Source organism: Pygocentrus nattereri, chromosome 2, assembly GCF_015220715.1.
Source record: "Pygocentrus nattereri isolate fPygNat1 chromosome 2, fPygNat1.pri, whole genome shotgun sequence".
Taxonomy (NCBI): domain Eukaryota; kingdom Metazoa; phylum Chordata; class Actinopteri; order Characiformes; family Serrasalmidae; genus Pygocentrus; species Pygocentrus nattereri.
This window is the reverse complement of record NC_051212.1, coordinates 33024832-33042776: the sequence shown is the minus strand read 5'-3', so window position 1 is coordinate 33042776 and position 17945 is coordinate 33024832. Positions and strand designations below refer to the sequence as shown.

At 35.9% G+C, this 17945-nt stretch overlaps 2 protein-coding genes across 2 annotated transcripts; both read left to right on the top strand.

Annotated features, from left to right (window-relative positions):
* The first annotated feature begins 8430 nt into the window (after window positions 1-8430).
* On the top strand, window positions 8431-11460 carry LOC108411035. Its single transcript, XM_017682395.1, has 7 exons — window positions 8431-8455; window positions 8544-8596; window positions 8714-9061; window positions 9160-9510; window positions 10537-10644; window positions 10775-10809; window positions 10988-11460. The coding sequence occupies exons 2-7, from the start codon at window positions 8554-8556 to the stop codon at window positions 11117-11119; spliced, it is 1017 nt and encodes a 338-aa protein (XP_017537884.1). The 5' UTR covers window positions 8431-8455; window positions 8544-8553; the 3' UTR covers window positions 11120-11460.
* A 2928-nt stretch (window positions 11461-14388) lies between these two features.
* LOC108411036 (T cell receptor alpha chain MC.7.G5-like) lies at window positions 14389-16724 on the top strand. The gene is made up of 6 exons (XM_017682396.2): window positions 14389-14512; window positions 14667-15017; window positions 15120-15470; window positions 16079-16183; window positions 16302-16327; window positions 16443-16724. The coding sequence occupies exons 1-6, from the start codon at window positions 14446-14448 to the stop codon at window positions 16551-16553; spliced, it is 1011 nt and encodes a 336-aa protein (XP_017537885.2). The 5' UTR covers window positions 14389-14445; the 3' UTR covers window positions 16554-16724.
* The last annotated feature ends 1221 nt before the right edge of the window (window positions 16725-17945 follow it).

Below are 17945 nucleotides of genomic sequence, written 5' to 3'. Positions count from 1 at the left end.
ACTGCTTTAAGTGCTTTAAGCTTCCTCTCTTCTTCGCCGCACACCTTTGAGTTTGTTAAAGTGTTACAAGATTTCATCAAACCTGGTGTCCACATCCCACTTCTGACACCAGTGTAGTGGAGGGCGCAGAAGACATGGAAAGATTGTGCATACAGGTTAATGCTCTTTTATTTTGAAGAGACAGAGAAATGCCCAGCCCAGCACTACCCCTACACAAAACACAAGAAGGGGGTAATGCAGAAGGCCACAATATACTTACTGAATTGAACTTATTTCAACGTGTCAAACATATGTAGTTTTATTTGCATTTGTAGTAATTATAACATTAATATTACATTTTTTTAAATTAAAACAATCAGGTGATACAATCTACTCTCTACCTGCACTGTACACTTTATATATAGATCACTGTTTACATCTCTTTTTGCACCACTAGTACTTCTGCATTTACTGTACTGTACTGCAATTCACCAGCACATTTCTGTCTATATATTTGATACACTTGAATATCTGACTGCACATTTTGTCTAGTCTTTTACTGTCTTTTGTCTTTGCACTGTTTGCTATTTATCTTTTATTACTGCATTGGAAAAGTAGTAACACCCGATAGTGTTCTGTTATACTGTACTACCCTGTATTGTATAATGACAATAAAGTTGATTTGAATTGAATTGAATGCAACCAATGCTTCATAGTAACCCATCATAATTTTTCGTTTTTGTTACAAATGCTAATCATTCTGATTGAGCACTGGACTGAATTTTATGTCCTTTTTCAAAAGTTTAAGATCATGACTAAATCAAACTATAATATGTATCATTGCATGACCAGTCACATCACAGATTTCCATGAGAAAATTCAAAGAAAAAAATCTGACATAGTATGTGTTCCCATAAAAAAGTTTTGTTTGCATTTATTAACTATTAACTAAACTACTTCTAAACTAAACTATTACCTAAAATGAGATATTGTTAGTAATGTTGTAATGTTGTATTTATACACATTTCAGCTGGGTCAATAGGGTTAGAGTTAGGGTTATCAGTCAATTTGTAAACAGTTAAACTCAGTATTTCAAATAAAATATGAATTAGAACACAATGGAGCAGCTTTTAACATTAAAAAGTAATAAGAAACAAAGTGTTGCAGAGCTTTGCAATTTTTCTGAGATTAACAAAGCTGTATAATCTGTTTACTTGCTACATTTTACAATTGGAAATAAAATGCTTAAAATGTCAATAAGTCAGAAAAAATTTTTTTTTTTCATTCTTTTTCCAACAATATACACTCATTGGGCACTTTATTCAGTACACCTCCTTGTCTCTACATTCACTGCCCACTTTAGCATTTGGTCTTACCATATGCAGTTTGTAGGACTACAGTTACAGACTGTAGTCCATCTGTTTCTATGCATACTTTTAACCCAGTTTTACTCTGCTGTTCAATGGCGAGAACAAGTTTGAAATTGCAAATAACCCTTTAATTATGTGAAGGGTTCTTTGAAATTTCATGGTTTTATATAGTACTTTTTTTTCCTAAATAACCTTGAAGAAACACATTTTAAAGGGAGTAGTATAAAACAGTACAATACTATATCGTGTAATAGATACAATTAAACTCAATATATATAGAACTCAATATATATAAGGTCAGTCTGGAAGACATTATTCAAAAACCAGAGTGATACTATAAACTACACAGCAGTAGAGTCCTCATGGCCTGTGGACAGAAGCTGGTTTTAAAGCAGGTGGTGTACACTGTGAAGCTATGAAAATGTTTAGGAGAGAGTGGAGAACAATGCAGTGCAGATACCTTTTGAAGTTGTTGTAACGGTGTTTATGCAGAAGTCTAAGATCCTTGATAGGTTGCCAAACCACACTTTGATGAATCCAGTCAGAACACTATCTATGGTGCAGCAGTAAAACACTATCATAGCTGTTGCTGTCATTTTGAAGATGGGTCTACTTTTGGCATCCAATAGCCTTTTTTCTAAGAGGTTTTGATATCCTGTTTGTATTGTTGTTTTTGTTATTGAAACCCTGAAGCAGTGAAATGAAATGATTGCCAAATGTAACAAAAATTTCATTTCCAAATTGATTTGAGTGGTTTGTTTGGATAAGCCAGGTGTGTAACCCAACAGTAGTGATTTGCACAATAAGCTCTATTTTTACACACTGATGTGAATGGACAGGTCCCAGTTCAACTTCCTGTTATGGGAGCCCGTTAGCTTTCAGCAGAGAGTTATAAAGCTGCTCTTGAAGAGGTTTAAGTACAGAGTGATGCATGCATCTCAAATGACTACTTCCTACAAAAACTGTAAGTGAAAAAAACAAATCAATATATATGTATGTATAAAACTGAACATATAACTGAATCCTAATCCTAAAACTAATACTTTTTATGTTTTTCATCAGGTGAAATTTGGCAATGATTCAACTTTTTGTAAGAGTTTTGCTCTCTACCGCATTAGGTACTGCTTAAATGTGTTTTGTTATTTGTTTGTTTGTTATTTAAGTTCATTTTCTGTGGTTTACTTGAAAAGGACACAGATGCATAACAGTAAAGATTCTAACTTTATTTTATTTATTTTTTAGGATGTACATCAAATGTAGACATTTCTTCCTGTCTAGATGGGCTGAAGGTTATTCAGAGTGGGGAAAATATTAGTATAACTTGTGCTTCTTCAAATTCCTATGTGACAGCGATTGCCTGGTTCAAACAGACTCCAGGAGAAAAAGCTCTTCTCATTGCTTCTGCTCTTGATTCTACTCCACAATATCACAATGATTTTGACAAGAGTGGACGCTTTATTGCAGCGAGAGAACAAAGCAGTTTTACTCTGAATATCTCAAATGCAGAACCATCTGATTCAGCCACATATTACTGTTCTGTTATGTATTACACAGAAGTTGCATTATTAGGCTGCACAGTCTTAGTCCTCAAAGGTAGGTGTTAGTCTACTATGATCCACTTTTAAGTAACATCATTTTGAAATCTACATTTTTCTACAATTCAAACATTAATGTACATCTCATTCAGCATCAATCATCAATTACTTTCATCTTTTTAGGTTCATCTTTAAGTGTCTCTGCTGTTCTCCAGCCTCCTGTATCAGATCCTGTTGAACTGGGAGGAGATACAACTTTGCAGTGTTCAATACTCACAGATGTGTCTGCAGGAGAACACAGTGTGTACTGGTTCAGACATGGATCAGGAGAATCCCATCCAAGAATCATTTACACTCATGGAAACAGGAGTGATGAGTGTGAGAAAAGCTCTGAGACTGATTCTCCTACACAGAGCTGCGTCTACAAACTCCCCAAGAGAATCCTCAGCCTCTCTGATGCTGGAACTTACTACTGTGCTGTGCTCATGTGTGGAGAGATCATCTTTGGGAATGGAACTAAACTGGACTTTGAAGGTAAGAACAGATACTTCCAATCCCCTAAAACAGCATCAAGATAAAAAAACATATACGAATCTTTTTTGGAAAATGTCTGAGAAAACGTAATTTCTATTGAAAATGAATTACCGCATACAGAATACAATTGATGTCGATGTAGATTTACGAAGCGTTGTGTGTAAAAGTTGTTCTGGTAAGAGACGGGACAATGTAAGGGGACGAAGAATAGTGTCCTGTGCTCTGTGATATATATTCAGTATAGAATTAGTTAGAAGAGCAAGTAAAAATCAGCTTCCCACTGCAAAGACAGGTTTGTTCTGTTGTCTGTCATTGAAACACATTGAAATTATTTTTATCATTTTTGTTCTTAACCACATACATTATATTGCCAAACATATTCGCTTGTCTGCCTTCAGATGCATATGCAGTTGAGTGACATCAAATTCTTAATCCATAGGGTTTAAAATGACGTTGGCCCACAAGTCGGCAACCTCTGCGCAGTACGCGCCTCAGCATCCACTGACCATGCTCTATCCTTTTTCGTGGCCTACCAGTTAGTGGCTGAATTACTGTTGTTCCCAATCACTTCCACTTTGTTATAATACCACTGACAGTTGACTGTGGAATATTTAGTAGAGAGGAAATTTCACAACTGGACTTGCTGCACAGGTGGCATCTTATCATGGTACCACGCTGGAATTCACTGAGCTCCTGAGAGCGACCCATTCTTTCTCTAATGTTTGTAGAAGCAGTCTGCAGGCCTAGGTGCTTGGTTTTATACACCTGTGGCCATGGAAGTGATTGGAACACCTGATTTTAATGGTTTGGATGGGTGAGTGAATACATTTGGAAATATAGTGTATATTCCATAGTATATTACAGTAATGTTGTGGTAGACTTCGTGGTAAAAATACAGAAAACAATTTATAAATGATGAAAAATTTCCGAGCAGGCAGAGCAGGCGGCACGATGGCGTGGTGGGTAGGGTCCTCTCTGTGTGGAGTTTGCATGTTCTCCCTGTGTCTGCGTGGGTTTCCTCCCACAGTCCAAAGACATGCAGTCAGGCCAATTGGACGTGCTAAATTGCCCATAGGTGTGAGTGACTGTCTGTGTCTGTCTGCCCTGTGATGGACTGGTGACCTGTCCAGGGTGTATCCTTCCTTCCACCTGAAGACTGCTGGGATAGGCTCCAGCATCCCCCCGTGACCCTGACGGAGAAGCGGCTTAGAAAATGGATGGATGGATGGAAAAGCAGAGCAGGACAGAACTTTATTATAAGTGATAAATAAGCGATTATAATATTTTCTAAACTAATACTTAGAGACAGTTCCTCTTTAGGAGGTAACTGAATGGTCTGCTGTAGATGGTAGACTTTCTTGACTAGCCAGTGCTCCAAATGGGAATATTTTGTAGAATATTAATGTCAGAACTGCATACGTTGATAAATCTTTGGTGCAATTCTGTGTATGTGGCACACTTCTTCACTTGTATGCCCCCCTCACTTACAACAATAATGCAAAATCAGTGATAACAGTGTGTCATCAGTAATGTAGGATTTGTAACTTTATTAGTGGCTCAAAAATGATTGATTGATTTCAGAAAGTAGGAGGGGCATGCTAACTCCCCCAGTTTTGTGGAACAAAAATGTTGTTTTGTCTTCACATCACTTCACATAAACGTTTGAGGTCTATGATGTGGCCATTTAGTTTTATTTGATTTGGGATACTAGATTATTATATTTTCTTAAATTACTTTTAATGCTCAGTACATTTTTTCAACACCACATTCAAGAAAAAAAAATTGATTAAATTACAATGATCTGCTTTCTTACTATAGAAAAAGGTGTTTTGGTGCCAGTCATTCTTGGTTTAGCAGCATTAAACATCATCTCCATGGCTGTGGTTTTATTTCTGTACAGAAAATTACACAACAGTCATCAGAAAGGTAAAAAACTGATATGATTGTTCAGTTTTCATTGTTAATTAATGATTAAGTTCATTATAATCTCCATGATCTAATAGCTGTGAATGATTTACTTTGTTTCTTTCTTGTTTCTTGAAGATGCTGCTAAAGGTCACACAGTCCAAGTAAATCAGGTGAATAATCAGGTGAATAATTATCTTTGAAAACTTTCAACTGTTGAATAGTAAAACCTCCACTTTTGCAGTTAAACGTGTTAAACACTGTTTTGTTTTTCAGGGTGAATGGGATGAAGCTTTGAACTACGCAGCACTGATGAGTTTCACTAATAAACCATCTAGAAGACAACAGAAGCTGAAAGACACTGCAGTTTACTCGCAGATCAAACATCCCCAATAAGCTGAATTACTGAACTGAAACGAATCTTCTGACACTTTGCTGATGTTTACTCATAACATCACCTGATGGTAGTTGGACATTTGGGTTGATGATAATGAGAATGTAATTAATGATAAATTAATTGGCCCCTTTGCTTTTCTGTGATTTGCATTTAATCACCCTTCATTCTTATTAACATTAAAGGTAACTTAAAGCATTTCCGACAACTGAATGGTCTGCTGTAGATGGTGGATTTTTTGACAAGCCAGTGCTCCAAATGGGAATATACTGTTAATGTATGTAAGAACCGCATACAATGAGAAAGTTCTGGTGCAATTCTGTGTATGTGGTGCGTGTCTTCACTTGTACGGCCACCCTCACCTACAGAGGCAATGCAAAATCAGTGATAATGTGTCATCAATAATACAGGAGTGGTGCCTTTATTAGCAGCCCAAAAATGTTGATTGATTTCAGAAAGTAGGAGGGAACTCCCCTGATTTTGTGGAACAAACATTTTGTTTTGTCTTCACATCACTTCACATAAACATTTGAGGTCTATGATGTAGCCAATTAGTTTTATTTGATTTGGGATACTAGATCTATTCCTTATAGATATAGATTTATTTCCTTAATTGTATTTCCTCTTTTTTACTTGTTTGGAGCATTATATATATATATATATATATATATATATATATCGCTGTTATCGGAAGAAAACCCAGTATCTCCATTTTTAGTTTTTTCTGTTTTTGACGATTTTTTTCTTCAGTTTAGACAAATATTTTCCTTGTCCTATAAAGTTACCATTTTGGAGATCTGAGGTTTTGTTCCTATCTATCTATCTATCTATCTATCTATCTATCTATCTATCTATCTATCTATCTATCTATCTATCTATCTATCTATCTATCTATCTATCTATCTATACTTCAAAACATGTCAGTTATAAAAGAAGTATAAAGGCTGTCATCTCCGAGTTGTGAGACAACTGAACCCCTCCCAACACTGTGACAACACCTCCCCCTGCTCTTCTGAAAATGAGAAAGAGACCACCCCCTGGACTGCTGCCATTTAACACATACAGAGCTGCTCTTTTAATTCAGGTCCTGATATGAGTTTCTCTTATGACTTCTGCAGTCTGTTTTGCTGGACCAGCATGTCTAGATATTTAACTTAAATAAAGCTTAATAAGACACCAATAAATAAAGCACCAGTTTGGTTGATCTATACTTCACCTCCTTAAACATTGTTTTGCCACAATGTATTACATCAAGCATTCCCTGCCCTGGTCCTGGAGCAGACACTGCCCTGCACACCTGTGATTTCTCAGAGCAGCCACAAAATCATATCCCTACAGCGCCCCCTAATCAGCCAGTCTTCTACAAAGTGGAGCTTCATCCTGCCTGTATGGGTGATTCCACCCTCACCATCACACGGCTTCTATTCTAGAGGTCAGTTTCCTGCATCTGGAGAATCTGCTTTTATCACGTATAAGAGGTTTAAATAATAAATAAATAAATGAATAAACTAATTTATGTTGACATATACATTACAACTAAACTAAATAGAATTGTGTTTCATTGAATATGAAGTGCAGCATGTTAATGAAAAGGCTTCAGTTAAAGATTAGTTCAGATGAAAGTTTTCACATATTCAACTTTCACATGACAACGTTTAGTTATTAATCTTAAGGCTTCACTAGTCGGTCACTACAGTGAAATATTTAGTAACTACTAAGAATCTAAAATGTAAGTGTATGGTTAGTTTATACGTGCAGTAATGAGAGCAGGACGGGCTGTTCAGCCACATCTCACTTCAGACTTTGGAGTTTTTTTAAAAGAATAGTTGTTAAGGTTCTGTTTAATCTTTTGATGTGGTTGGAAGTTTCAGCAGTTCATCCTCTACTGCAGGACATATGTGCCATCTACACTGTGGTCTCTGCTCTATATACACTCAGACATACGATTATAGATCACAGTAGGAAGTTTATATGAAGGGAAAAGCCTTTTAGGCAAAAGCAAAGCTAGGCTTCCTGAACCTCAGGGAAAAGTTTACAAACGTAAAAGTAAGCTGAGGTAAAAATGTCATGGCTTAGTGTAATTCTGGAACCCTGGAACAATTCCAACCCACAGCCCACCCCTGGAGACCAGAACAATCAGTTGTGTCTTTTTTGAGCTCTAAGCACATCTGTATAATTTCCCCACAGCTGTACCTGCAGGATCAGTGTTTACAGTGTCATCCTCAAACTGGAATTATATACTGAAACACAATTCAATGTTATATAGAAGGTTCTATGATGTCTTTTAGGAGATATGGATTTGATTGTGTGTTATACTGCTCAAGCCAAGTAAAATATTGCAAAGAACCATCTGGTGGGCCTCAGCAGTATTTAATATCTGCCTTTAGGAGCCTTTAGCAGTCGGTAAATAAGCCTTCAGTTTTCTACACTGCTGTGTGTTGTGACATACTATTAATAGAAATGTTTGAAGAGAAGCTGTAACAAACAAACTGCAGCACATACAGAAAGTGTGACACACAACCGCAAAATATTTAACATTCAAATCTTGAGACAGTTCATTTGTAGTGATTTGCATATTAAGTTCTACATTTCTACACATTGATGTGAGTGGATGAGGCCTGATTCTACCTCCTTTTCTGAGAGCCAATCAGCTTTCAGCCCAGAGTTATAAAGCTGCTGTTGTATAAGTTTTGCATGCAAACGACATCTCAAACGGTTACTTTTAGCCTTCGAAAATTGTAAGTGAGCTGTATGTGTATGTATATTTTTGTCATTATCAGAAGTGTTTCTACAATATAACAGAATTGATATGTTTTTTCTTTGCAGGAGTTTGGCAATGATTCAATTGTATGCACTTGTTTTTGTCTCAACAGCATTAGGTACTGTTTAAGGTTCTTTATTTTTCAACATTACTGGACTTTAATATCTTACTTGGCAAGCGCAGAGATTTTAAATAACAATACAGATGAATATTTTTTGTTTGTTTGTCCTTTTAGGTGGCACCTCAAATGATGCCCCATGTGTAAATGGACTGAAGTACATTCATCGTGGGAAAAATATTAATCTGAATTGCTTTTTTTCACCCGTTGATCCAGCAGCGACGGCATGGTTCAAACAGACTCCAGGAGAAAAGTCTCTTCTCATTGCTTCTGCTTTTGACACTTTACAAGTTAAATATTATAATGATTTTGACAAAAGTGGCCGCTTTAATGCATTTAGAGAGAAAAACAGTTTTAATCTGAGTATCTCAAATGCAGAACCATCTGATTCAGCTACATATTACTGTGTATTTACATATTATGCAGATGCTACAGTATTAGACTGCACAGTATTAGTCCTCAAAGGTAGGTGCTAGTCTACAGTATACTACAAATCCTTCTACACTGTAAACCTTAAATCTACATCTGCATCTCAATCAATAATCACTTTTTTCTCTCTTTAGGTTCATCTTCAAGTCTCTCTGCTGTTCTCCAGCCTCCTGTATCAGATCCTGTTGAACTGGGAGGAGATACAACTTTGCAGTGTTCAATACTCACAGATGCGTCTGCAGGAGATCACAGTGTGTACTGGTTCAGACATGGATCAGGAGAATCTCATCCAGGAATCATTTACACTCATGGAAACAGGAGTGATGAGTGTAAGAAAAGCTCTGAGACTGATTCTCCTACACAGAGCTGCGTCTACAAACTCCCCAAGAGAAACCTCAGCCTCTCTGATGCTGGAACTTACTACTGTGCTGTGCTCATGTGTGGAGAGATCATCTTTGGAGACGGAACTAAACTGGACTTTATACGTGAGTGCAGATCTTTTGAATCCTTTAAAGTAGCTTCAAAAACAACTCAAATAAGAGAAACAGTATTCTGTTTTTGTAATGGTACAAATGTATTTTAGAAAAACTCTTTAAAAGACTTTACATTAATGCTATGTTAAAAATACAGAAAATGATTATAGTTCAATAAGAGTTGCTAAAATTGTATTTATAAAGCAGGACAGGTCAGCGCTTCATTTCGGGATTCTGTTACATTAACTGCACATTTCATTCATATTTAGCTCACAGTTAATGCACTTTGTGAAAGCAGGTCACAGTTATATCTGTAGGTATCATGGATCATATTATTCATTACACGCAATTTACAGCAGTTTTTTAAGCTTTTCTGAACCGCCAAAAATGAAGTTTACATCCTGACACCCTGTCAACACACTGTGGCTACAAAATGCATGCAGGAACGTTACAATGGCAATTACAACTGCACAAAACTAAGACTTCCTATTCTGGTTCTCTTCAATTAGTGTTTTAAAAGTATCGGAATATTTACAGACATCTAGCATCTCATCAACAACTCAGTCTTTCTGAACGAAGTGATATTAGTATTTTATGAACTACTAAGTAGAAACAGTTTCTTGTATGAGATGATGCTTCTTTAGATGGTACATTTTTTCATGCGCTCTAAATGTGGATGTTTTGTGGAATAATTAACCACAATAATTAACAATTACATGAGGGAATACATCTTAAATGCAGCAATGCTTTTCTTCACTTGCATGTACTCCCTCACTTGCAATGAAAATGCAATATCCCTGACAACAACATGTAATCAGTAATAAAAACTACATACTGAGATTATAAATAACCCAAAATATTGCTTGATTTTTAAAAATCATGGATTTGCCCACTAATTGTCCTCAATTCATAGTCATTTATTTGATTATGGATTCTAGATACATCACAATTACGTTTAAGTATTTTTATGCTTTGTACATTTTTTTCTGCATTGCATTCATTACAAAGATATTAATAAGATCTGCTTTCCTATTGTAGAGAAAAGTGTTTTGGACCCAGCCATTCTTGCTTTAACAGCATCAAACATCATCTCCATAATTGTGGTTTTATTTCTGTATAGAAAATTACACCAAAGCCATCATGAAGGTAGGATTTACCTCTGAAATTGATATGATTATTTAATTTCTATTGATAACATATTTGAATTTTAAAAATATTTTAAAGCCATTAATGTACAAAATGGCTTTGACTGAGTTTCATTTATCTTTTCTTGAAGATGCTGCTGAAGGTCATGCAGTCCAAGCAAATCAGGTGATTTACTCATTTTCTGTTTTGCTAAATTCTAATGCGAAATTAAACTCCCAAGTCTTGATTTGTAAAAGAAAGTTCAAGATTATATTAACATACATCTTCTAAACTCTTCTGCTAAACTTTTATTTTGCTCAGTTAGTTTGCAGTAAAACCTGTAAAACACTTTTTCCTTATTCAGGGTGAATGTGATGAAGCTTTGAACTACGCAGCACTGAGTTTCACTAATAAACCACCGTCATCCAGAAGAACTAGAAGACAACAGAAGCCTAAAGACACTGAAGTTTACTCTCAGATCAAATTTCCCCAATAAAACTGAACAACTGAACAGAAAATAATTCTCTCACCTTTTACTGCGGATTACTCATAAAATATCAACTGAGGATATTTGGGTATTTGGTTTGATGCCGTGCGATCCAGTCTTCTTTAAGTTTCCAACCAAAGACAAAGTATTTGAGGATTAAAGTTTTGTACCTTGTTTATCCACATGTTACATATTTCTTGTCAATTTCCAATTGTAATTGTACGTCAGTGCTACATAATATCAGGTATGTACTTTCTGTCTTCTGTGACTGACATTAGTGTGAAATTCATCAGCCTATTTTTAGTTCTGTGATGTTTATTATTAAACCAACCTTTATCATTAACATTAAATATGACTTTAAACTTTTCGAAGCAAAAAATTGAGAATGTGGACAGAATCAATTGCTTTTTGACGCTGTTTTTTTTTTTACCGTCAAAATTATATCAATCATGTCAGAGATATACACCAATCAGGCATAACATCATGACCATCTCCTCGTTTTTTACAGTCATTGTCCATTTTATCAGCTACACTTACTCTATAGGTGCACTTCATAGTTCTACTATTACAGACTATAGTCCATCTGTTTCTCTGATACTTTGTTAGCCCCCTTTTACTCTGTTCTTCAGTGGTTAGGACCCCCAGAAACTCCAGCAGCACTGCTGTGTCTGATCCAGCACAACACACACCACCACAATGTCAGTGTTACTGACTGAGAATGATCCATAACCCAAATAGTACCTGCTATGTGATGGTCAGTGGGGGACCTGACTATTGAAGAACAGGGTAAAGGGGGCTAACAAAGTATCAGAGAAACAGATGGACTATAGTCTGTAATAGTAGAACTATAAAGTGCACCTATATAGTAAGTGTAGCTGATAAAATGGACAATGACTGTACAAAACGAGGAGATGGTCATGATGTTATGCCTGATTGGTGTATACATTAAAATGCAGGTGTAAATGCATTCAATACACATAAAAAAATTGAAATCTAACTTAAACTGCTTTAGACTGCGGTCTGAGTTTTAAAAAGTGTAAATGCATTTGTCTTTTCAACCAAAACTCCTCCCAACACTGTGACCACACCTACCCCTGCTCTTCTGCATATGAGGAAGAGACCACCCCCCGGACTGCTGCTGTTTAACACATGCAGAGCTGCGCTTTACTTCATTTCATAATGTGACTTCCTTCTTTGACTTCAAGTTCCACAGCCTGTTTTGCTGGACCTCCATGCCGAACAACTTAACTAGATAAAGCACCAGCAAATAAAGCACCAGTTTGGTTAATCCATACTTCACCTTGTCATTATTCACTGTCTTATTACAATATTTTACATCAGGGGTTCCCAACCCTGGTCCTGGAGCAGCCCCTACCCTGCACACTTTAGCACTTCCTCTGATGCAAATACACCTGATCCAAATAATCTCGATGTCAACAAGCCCTTCCTAAGCCAAGGAGGGTATGTTCTAGCAGAAAAACACAAAAGGTGTAGGGCAGGTTATCTCCAGGACCAGGGTTTGGAACCTTTCTTTTACATTATAGTAGACACGGCCCATAAGAAGCTAACTAGTTTAAAAGTCATCTGGTGAACGTCATGCATAGTTTTGACATTAGAGGCAGTAGCAAGGTTCAATGTGCAGGTTATGCTCAGCGTCTCTGGGACAGAGAACCAATGAGCAACTGAACCTGCAATTTGATGATGATATTTGTCAGAGCAGCTGTGTAATCACATCTCTACAGCGCCCCCTGGACAACCTGTCTCCTACAAAGTGGAGAGGTCTGTATGGAGAATTCCACCCCTCACCATCACACTGCTTCTATTCTAGGGGTCAGTTTACTGCATCTGGACAAATTGCTTTTTAACACTTCTTAGAAGTTTTAAATAGAAACAGTAATAAACTAATTAATCTTAAAATACACTAAAACTAACTAATCTTAAAATACACTAAAACACATTAACTATGACTGCATTGCAGCATGTCAATGAAACGTTTCAGTTAAAGGTTAGTTCAGATGAAACTTCACAGGTTGAGATGGCTTGTAATTCAATTATTAATCTTAAGGCTTCACTAGTCAGACGCCCAGTGAATGTTTGGTAGCTACTTAGAGTCTAAAATGTTTGTTTATGGTTAGGTAAGGTATGTATATAGGAGAGCAAGACGGGCTGTTCAGACACATCTCACTTCAGAGTTTCCATTTTTTTAAAGAAGCTGTTAAAGTTCTGTTTAATCTTTTGATGTGGTTGGAAGTTTCAGCAGTTCATCCTCTCCTGCAGTAAATATGTTCCATCTACATCTCTGCTAAATGTACAGTCATATATGGGATGTAGTTCACAGGAGGAAAGTCAGAAAACTAAACATTTGACTTAACATTACATTAAAAATAATGTCATAATAGTAATGTGCTGTTGCTTTTAAAGAAATCAGGCTTCAAAGTTGCATTTTACTTAGAAGCACATGATGTGCTCAAATGCCTGAACAGATAAGCCTTGTGTTGGGAAAAGCCTTGCACAAAAAGTTTACAAATACATATGAATACGTAAACTTATTTCCAAGTTCCAGCAGCTCTCCTCACCATCCCATTTGTGATATAAAACAGTACCTCATGTGCAATAGTCCACTTATCTTATCTAAGAATCACATATATAATCCCATATAAAATCCTTGGCCGTATGTAGTTCTACGTGGAACCATTCAGACCCAATGCCCACCCCTGGAGACCAGAACAAGAGGATTCTGTAGTTTTTGAGCTCTGCAGGTTTACAGTGTCATCCTCAAACTGGAAATATGTACTGAAATGAAATTCATTGTTATGTAGAATGTTGTTATATTACTTTATTTAAGAGTTATGGAAATGCTGTTGTGTTATACAGTTCAGTCCATTTAGAACATAGAAAGGAAATTTCTGGTGGGCCTCAGCTTCATTTAAACAATCAACCTTCAGCAAAATTCAAATTACCAAAATTATATTTTTGTTGTGGCAGTTTTCTTTACTACTATGTTTATTTTAATATATGAATCTAATGTCAATAGATGTTTGAAGATATACTTATTTAAAATTCAAAACTAGAGTTCATTTATGATGATTTACATATTAAGTTCCACATTTCTGGGCGGGGCAGGTAGGTGGGGCCTGATTTTACCTCCTACTGTTATAGAAGCCAATCAGCTCTCAGCACAAAGTTATAAAGCTGCTCTTCTATAAGTTTTACACACATATTTACAAATTCTCTTACTCTCTTACTTGAGTGAGAACTCAGAATTAGTTACATTTCAGCAACACAACATTGCACATGTTAGTATTATAAGTAGATGTATTGCGATTTTTCAGGGGATGCATAACTTGAAGAGTTTGGCAATGATTCCATTTTATGCATTTGTTTTCCTCTCAACAGCTTCAGGTACTGTTTAAGCTTTTCTTCATGTTTTTAATGTTTTATGCTTGTAATGAAGTTCAATTTGTTTACTTAACTAACTTCGTCATACTTTACAGCTCTTCATGATTTTTTAAAGTAGCAGTACAGTTTACCTCTTTCTTATTGTTTTGTCTGTTAGGTGGCACATCGAAGACTGACTCTCAGTGTTTAAATGGACTGAAGTACCTTCAATGGGGAGAAAATATTCATCTGAATTGTTTTTTTTCATCTGCTGACACCGGAATGATTGCATGGTTCAAACAGACTCCAGGAGAAAAGCCTCTTCTCATTGTTTCTGCTTTTGGCAATTTACAAATTAAATATCACAATGATTTTGACAAGAGTGGCCGCTTTAATTCAGCAAGAACAAAAGACGCTTTTAATCTGAGGATCTCAAATGCAGAACCATCTGATTCAGCTACATATTACTGTGCATTTGCATATTATACAGAAGCTACATTATTAGACTGCACAGTATTAGTCCTCAAAGGTAGGTGCTAGTCTACAACAGTATGCTACAAATCCTTCTACACTGTAAACCTCAAATCTACAACTGCATTTCAATCAATAATCACTTCGTTTCTCTCTTCAGGTTCATCTTCTAGTCTCTCTGCTGTTCTCCAGCCTCCTGTATCAGATGCTGTTGAACTGGGAGGAGATACAACTTTGCAGTGTTCAATACTCACAGATGTGTCTGCAGGAGATCACAGTGTGTACTGGTTCAGACATGGATCAGGAGAATCCCATCCAGGAATCATTTACACTCATGGAAACAGGAGTGATGAGTGTAAGAAAAGCTCTGAGACTGATTCTCCTACACAGAGCTGCGTCTACAAACTCCCCAAGAGAAACCTCAGCCTCTCTGATGCTGGAACTTACTACTGTGCTGTGCTCATTTGTGGAGAGATCATCTTTGGGAATGGAACTAAACTGGACTTTGAAGGTAAGAGCAAGTATTTTATATTTTGTAAACACAAATTTAATTCAGTAGGTTTACGGTGAAGGTTTGGTTACAAACATACCCTCTGCCTGTATGCGTCTGTGTACAGTGTGTTTGTTCTGACCATGTAATTTTCTTAGAATATGTCACACAGTCACATTTGGAAACTTTGTTCTCTTTTCCTAATGATACAAATGACACAGGATGTGGATTTATGCAGTTTTGTGAAGCTAAAGATTTTCCCACTTCTGTTGTGTAGCAGTGCTGAGAAAAACTGGGTCTCCATAAAATTTATTTTAGAATGTAGAATTCTAGATCCATTCATATTATTATGATGCTTTTTCTGAAACAATAAGAAGCTCGTTTTTATTTATTTATTTATTTATTTATTTATTTTGCTGTGTAGCAGTGTTGAGAAACACTGTGTCTCCATAACCGCCTTCAAAAACTGTTTTACAATTTAGAAATCTATATTATAATATATAAATATTATTAGCTTTTTTTCTGAGCTCATTTTTAATTATTATAATTAATTATTTATGTATTTATTGGTATATCAGAGTCATAAATTTTGACAAAATCATAAAGATGATTTTTCTTCCTTATTATAGAGAAATGTGCTTTGGACCCAACCATTGTGGTGTTAGTGGTGTCGAACATCATCGCTCTGAGTGTGGCTTTGTTTATGTGCAGAAAACACAGCAGTCATCATAAAGGTAGGTTTAACCTCTGAAACTGATATCATTATTAATATCTAACGTTAGTGTATGAATGCAGTGAACTGTAATGGTGTAATGCTGCATGTTTGAATGATTTACTTGTTATTTGTTGAAGATGCTGCTGAAGCTCATGCGTATCAGGTAATTCATTCACTTTGTACATCTTTTCTGATAAACTCCATCATGAGGCTAAAAATATCTCTTTATGTAAAGAATCAGTGAAATACAGAGTAATAAAGTCAGTGTTTTTCTGCAGCCTGCATGTGGGGAAGCTTCATACTTTGCAGCAGACACTTTCATCAGAGATGAACCACAGCAGAAGACTGAAGATGTGAACTCTAAAGTCATTTATTACCAACAAAACTGAACTTTATAAAGTTTAGAAGACTTTCTCTCCTTTCTGCGCTGATGATTGCAGACTGAGGAATAACTGGCTAACAGATATTAATGCAGTGTTTTTTAGCATATTGGTATCATTAGTAGTAGCTATAGAAGTAGTAGTGTTGTTGTCTTGGTACAGTAAAACAAAATAATAGTCAGTCAGTAAAGTGCTAATCTGAGTAGTGTATATTTGAATGTCTGTGTTCTGAATAAACAGATTTTAGGTAATGTGTTTTGGTACGACTTTAAAATGAAGGGTTCATGCGTGTTTTAACATTTGTTTGTTTGTGGTTATTAGCTAGATTATAAACACTTTTTAAAAAACATCATTAATAAGCAGTTATAACACATTAATAAAAAGGACCAAAGTGAGCTGATATATCTAAGTAAAATGTGATTAAGCTGACAGCTTCAATGTCATCTGACAACAACAGGCCATTTCTGTGTTTGTAATGTGCCTCGTGATGGACTGCCGACCTGTCCAGGGTGATTCTTGCCTGGTGACTTTGATAGTGTGTGTGTGTGTGTGTGTGCGTGTGTATGTGTGTGTGTGTATATGTATTTGTATTGTGTGCGTTACATATCTTAACCCCTTTCGAACTCTAGATGTCTTTTTATTATTATTTTTAAAAATAGCACAAACCAAAAATAAAATGGAACAAGACTTAATAGACACTTATTTGTATAAAGTATTTGATAATATTTGAAAGTATAAATATTTAAGTTGAGAAACTAAAGAGAATGAATTTACAGGCCCACAGGAGCCCTTAAGGATGTTAAGTAATCTATTCAGCAGGACGTTTTGAAGACATAGTTGAGGAATAATACAAATTGCTCTTAGAAACTCTTTACTTACTCTTAAAACTCACCACATTTGAGCAATTTAAACTGATCTGGTTTTGCTATTTTTGCCAAATATGATGCCTGATTAAAGTTGGAGTAAAGAGTTCCACAACATGGAGATAAACTAGTTTCTCAGGTTCTCATGTTCTCTTTGCCCATAGAGCCATAACAGCACACAATATCTTGCCTATAGCCTCCCTTGTTCAGCCTGTCTTCAGCAAATGAATCAGCATCTTACATATATGGATGCTCACCGAAATACGATTACTACTCCAGAGGTCAGTTTCCTGAATATGGTCAATCACTTCATATGAAGAATTATTAAGCAACACATAGCAACAGAAAATTGTGCTAAAGTTTATTTTACAAGTAAATATAACTTCATATTTAAAAAGATATTAAATTAAATAACATGATCAGACTGCATAAAAGCTAGCATTTTTTTCTCTTATAAAAGACAAAGACCATGAGCTTTTGTATTGTGCAAATTACAGGTTAATAAAATGGGGGCAGGATGGATGTTAATGAGCAGATA

Coding starts and splice junctions, on each gene's coding strand:
- LOC108411036 (XM_017682396.2), top strand. CDS start 14,446: ATGCATAACTTGAAGAGTTTGGCAATGATTCCATTTTATGCATTTGTT. Junction 14,513..14,666: donor TTTCCTCTCAACAGCTTCAG/GTACTGTTTAAG, acceptor TTTGTCTGTTAG/GTGGCACATCGAAGACTGAC. Junction 15,471..16,078: donor AACTAAACTGGACTTTGAAG/GTAAGAGCAAGT, acceptor TCCTTATTATAG/AGAAATGTGCTTTGGACCCA.
- LOC108411035 (XM_017682395.1), top strand. CDS start 8,554: ATGATTCAATTGTATGCACTTGTTTTTGTCTCAACAGCATTAG. Junction 8,597..8,713: donor TTTTGTCTCAACAGCATTAG/GTACTGTTTAAG, acceptor TTGTCCTTTTAG/GTGGCACCTCAAATGATGCC. Junction 9,511..10,536: donor AACTAAACTGGACTTTATAC/GTGAGTGCAGAT, acceptor TTCCTATTGTAG/AGAAAAGTGTTTTGGACCCA.